At 75.5% G+C, this 4,098-nt stretch overlaps 1 protein-coding gene across 1 annotated transcript in view; it reads left to right on the forward strand.

The window, feature by feature from the left end:
- Window positions 1-2,882: 2,882 nt before the first annotated feature.
- The window catches only part of NCKAP5L (NCK associated protein 5 like), a gene marked incomplete at its 3' end in the record, with an annotated part of 4,069 nt that continues 2,853 nt past the window's right edge, over window positions 2,883-4,098 (forward strand). The window contains exons 1-5 of the mRNA XM_035313249.1: window positions 2,883-3,068; window positions 3,434-3,502; window positions 3,615-3,653; window positions 3,744-3,863; window positions 3,976-4,089. Coding sequence (XP_035169140.1) covers window positions 2,967-3,068; window positions 3,434-3,502; window positions 3,615-3,653; window positions 3,744-3,863; window positions 3,976-4,089 — 444 coding nt within the window. The remainder of the gene's footprint in view (window positions 3,069-3,433; window positions 3,503-3,614; window positions 3,654-3,743; window positions 3,864-3,975; window positions 4,090-4,098) is intronic.

A 4,098-nucleotide genomic window follows, 5' to 3' on the forward strand; every position in this document is an offset into this window, starting at 1 on the left:
CAGGGCGGGGCCGGCCCGGTGGAGCCATGACATCACCGCCGCCGCCGCCGGGCCAGCCCCGGTCCCGGCCCCCGGTCCCCGTCCCGAGCCCGGTCCCGGCCATGCCGTCCCGTTCCGTCGCCCCCCCGTAACCCCCGGTGAGTCCGAGGCGGGTTTGGGACAGGAGGAGGTCGGGGGGTGGGGGGGGGGGAGCGGAGCCGCCGCCGTTACCGACGGGTCCCCGGGGAAGTCGGGCCGCGGCTCGGGGAGGCACCGGGGAGGGGGGAGCCGCCGGGCCGGGCTCTGCGCGCAGCCCCGGGGCAACCGGGCACCGGTAGGGAGAGGCGCGGGGTGGCCCCACCTGCCCCCCCCCGGGATGTCCCCGCAGCGTCCCGGCCGTGCCGCTGGCGTGCCCGGTGTCCCCCGGTGTGTCCCCGGTGCGTCCTGGCTGTCCCCTGTGCGTGCCTCCTCCGTCCCCGGTGTGTCCCCGCCGTCCCCTGGCCGTTGTTGCCAGGTGTCCCCCGAGCTGTCCCCGCCGTGTCCCCCCCGCCCCCTGCCACATGCAGGCTGTCCCCGTTGTGTCCCCCGCTGTCCTCCATCCCGCCCGCGTGTCCCCGCTCCATCCTGGCTGTCCCCTCTGTGTCCCCGCTGTCCCCAGTGCATCCCCTTCGCTGTCCCCAGTGCATCCTGGCTCTCCCTGCCGTGTCCCCAACGCGTCCCCAACGTGTCCCAGCTGTCCTCGGTGTGTCCCTGCTCCCCTCAGGCTGCTTCTCCAGCGCATCCCGCTTGTCCCCAGTGCATCCTGGCCGTCCCTGGGGTGTCCCCGCTGTCCCTGCTGCGTCCCAGCTGTCCCCAATGTCCCCAGCGCGTCCCGGCTGCCCCAAACGGAGCCCAGCCCTTGCAGCACGGTGGGGCTGGGGACGCTTAGGGCTGTCACCCCGTGTCCCCAAGTTTGCGGTGGTGACATGGGGCAGGCCGAGGCCACCCTGTGGGACGGCATGGTGGCTGGGGACGGTTCCTTGCCGTGCTCGTGTCCCTGCAGCCAGGCGCTTTGGGCACGTGCTGCGTCCCCAGTGGCTGCTGTCCCTCGGACCAGGGTGACAAGGGGCCCGGTGGGACTGGGGAGGGCCAGCCGGGCTCTGAGCACCCCCGGCCCTGCTGCAGCCACGTCCCTGTCCCCTTCTGCTGCCCTGGCACCGTCCCCACTCCACATCCCCGTGCTGGGGAGGGAACGGCCGCACTGGTGAGGCCTGGGGGGGCTGCGGGCGGCTCTTCCCCTCCAGACAGAGCCTCACTTCCCCCCCGTGACGCAGCCGGAGCCGCTGGCCCCGGGGCCGCTTCCTGCGCCGGGGGCTGAGAGGGGGCCGGGGGATGCCACGTGCCGCCCAGGGGACCCCGGGGTTGCGGGCTGCAGAGGGACAGGGGCGGCACAGGGACGGCACGGGGACGGCACGGGGACAGCACGTGCGAGGTGCGGCCATGCGGTGGGGTGCAGGGCGCGTGGCTGAGGTCCCGCAGTGCTTTGTGGTGGGGAGGGGGCTCGGGGAGAACGTCCTGCGGCCTCCCCGCGCCCGTCCCCGCTGCGCTGCGGGACACGGGCACGCTTTGCTCGGCGGTGCCGCTCTCGTGGCACCGGGTGGAAGGCGGCGGAGTTCGTGCCGGGGCTCTCGGCTGCTCCCACCCTCGGCCTGGCCGGCGACGGCGGGGTCCGGGGCAGCCTCGTGGGGTCCCTGCGGGGCTTGAGGTGCTGGGAGAGCCCCGCGCCCCCTGAGCTCGCCTGCTTCCCATCGGCTCCTTCCCGTCCCGGTTGGTGGCGAGCCTCTGGTTTGAATCCTTCGTGGGGTGGCCACACGGCCCCTCACTCGCCAGCACCCCGAGAGCCTCCCTCTTCCCCTCTCCGGTCTTCCCGGTGCTGGCCCCGCAGCCAAACGGCACCAAGGCCCCGGGTGAGCCCTGGGTGAGCCCCGGTCCTCGCCTGGCTCATGGCTTGTGGGGGTCCAGACACCCCCCCCCAGCCCCCAGCCTGGCCGAGGGTCCTGCCCCCCAAAAATAAGCCCGGTGCCCTTCGGGACCCCGCTCCGTGGGGTGCTGGGGGGCTCCGAGCCCCGCTTTGAGGGGGATTCCCGGTACCGCCGGGCTCTCCCTGCCGGGGGGGGGGGGGGTGCTCGGTGCCCCGGGAGGGGTGGGGGACCCTCGGGCTGAGGTGCCCGGTTCGTGCCCGGTTCCCCGCTGCTCCCCGCCGGGGTTGCGGGGCCGGAGCTGGCGGAGCCGCGCACCGGGGGCGGCGGCGGCAGCGGCCCCGGCTCCTCCCCGGCCGCGGTGGGAAGGCGGAGCCGGGCCGCCGCCGCCTCCCAACAATAGCGCGGCCGGGCCGGGCCGGGATGGAACCGGGAACGCCGCCGGGACCGGCCCCGGGGCTGCACGGAGCGGAGCCGGGCGGAACCGGGAGCTGCGGGCTGTGAGTGTGCGGGGCTCGGTTCCCGGGGCTCGGTTCCCGGTTCCCGAGGTTCGCTTCTCGGTTCCCGGTTCCCGGGGCCGGGCCGTGTTCCGGCGCGCACGGAGTGGCCCCGGGGCGAGCAGCGCGGGGAGGCACCGGCACCACCGGAGTGGGGGTGGGGGGGAGCCCCGGTACAACCGGGCTGCCCGGCCCCGGGGGGGGGGGGCCTCTGCACCCTGGGGCTCTGTGAACCCCCCCGGTGCCAACCCCGGGCTCCGCACCCACCGTGGTGACCCGGTGCTGGCCCGGGGGGTGCGTGGCGACGCCGGTGCCAACCCCGGTGTTCCCCGAAGGCTCCGTTGCCCCCCTCCCTCCACCCCCCCCCCCCCCCCATATCAGCCCTGGTGTCCCCCACAGGTGACGACGCTGCAGAGGGACAAGGCTGGGGACGTCTGCGCTGTCCTGGCTGGACCCCAGCGAGGTGAGGGGGGTCTGGGCCCGGCAGCGCCCCGGGCGGGGGGACGCTGGCTGCGTCCCCTCGCAGGCAGCGATGTCGGAGAGCGCGGCCGAGGCGCAGGGGGACGAGAGCCCGGCGGCACGCGGCGAGACGGGGACCAGCCATGAGCTCCTGCAGCGGCTCCGGGAGCTGGAGGTACGGAGGGGAGCGGGAACTGGGGCCACCGAGCGGCCCCGGCCGGTGCCACCACGCAGCCGGTGCCCTGGAGCCAGCAGCCCTGGGGACACGGTGGGGACAACTCGCTCCCACCTTCTCACGGTGCCACCACTCCCGGGGTGGAGGAGGTGGGGACAGCCCCTTTCGCAGTCCCCACACGGCAGCGGGCAGAGGAGGGTTCCCTTGGTGCCACGGGGGGGGGGGGGGCCCCCCCCCCCCCCGGGCCCCCCCGCCGCGGCCCCGGGAGGGGGCCGGGCCGGGGGGGGGCGGGGGGGGGGGGGGGGGTCACCCAGCACCCAGGCCCCTCGGCAGCGTCCCCTGAACTGTCCCCTCTCTGTCCCCAGGCGGAGAACTCGGCCTTGGCCCAGGCCAACGAGAACCAGCGGGAGACCTACGAGCGCTGCCTGGATGAGGTACCGGGGACACCGGGGCTCGGTGGGGGGGTCACACGCGTGTGCCAGGGCACGGGGCTGCGCGCGCCCTCCGCAGCCACCACCCCCCCCCCAGATCCTCTCTCTTCCCCAGGTCGCCAACCACGTGGTGCAGGCGCTGCTCAACCAGAAGGTGGGTGCCTGGGGGTGTCCGTGGGGCTGGGGCCCAGGGGAAGCCGGGGTGACGCTGCCATCATTGTGTCCCCCCCCCTGCCCCGTCCAGGACCTGCGTGAGGAGTGCATCAAGCTGAAGAAGCGCGTCTTCGACCTGGAGCGCCAGAACCAGGCGCTGAGCGACCTCTTCCAGCAAAAGCTGCAGCTCTCGGCCGGATCCCTGCCCCAGGTGCCGTGGGGGGGGGTCCGTGTTAATGCTGGGGGGGGGCTGTGGGGGGGTGGCTGTGGGGCAGACCCCCCCCCCCCCCCAGCCATGTAACCCGGTGCTGCCTCCCCTCCAGCTGCCGCTGCACCCGGTGCCGGTGTCCCTGGATGCTCCGGGCAGCCCCCAGCTGGGCTCCACCGAGCAGCCCCCCGCCTTGCTGCCCCCGGGCTGCTGTGCCCCCCCAGCAGAGGTGGGTACC

This window comes from Oxyura jamaicensis (genome assembly GCF_011077185.1).
Source record: "Oxyura jamaicensis isolate SHBP4307 breed ruddy duck chromosome 33 unlocalized genomic scaffold, BPBGC_Ojam_1.0 oxy33_random_OJ111, whole genome shotgun sequence".
Taxonomy (NCBI): domain Eukaryota; kingdom Metazoa; phylum Chordata; class Aves; order Anseriformes; family Anatidae; genus Oxyura; species Oxyura jamaicensis.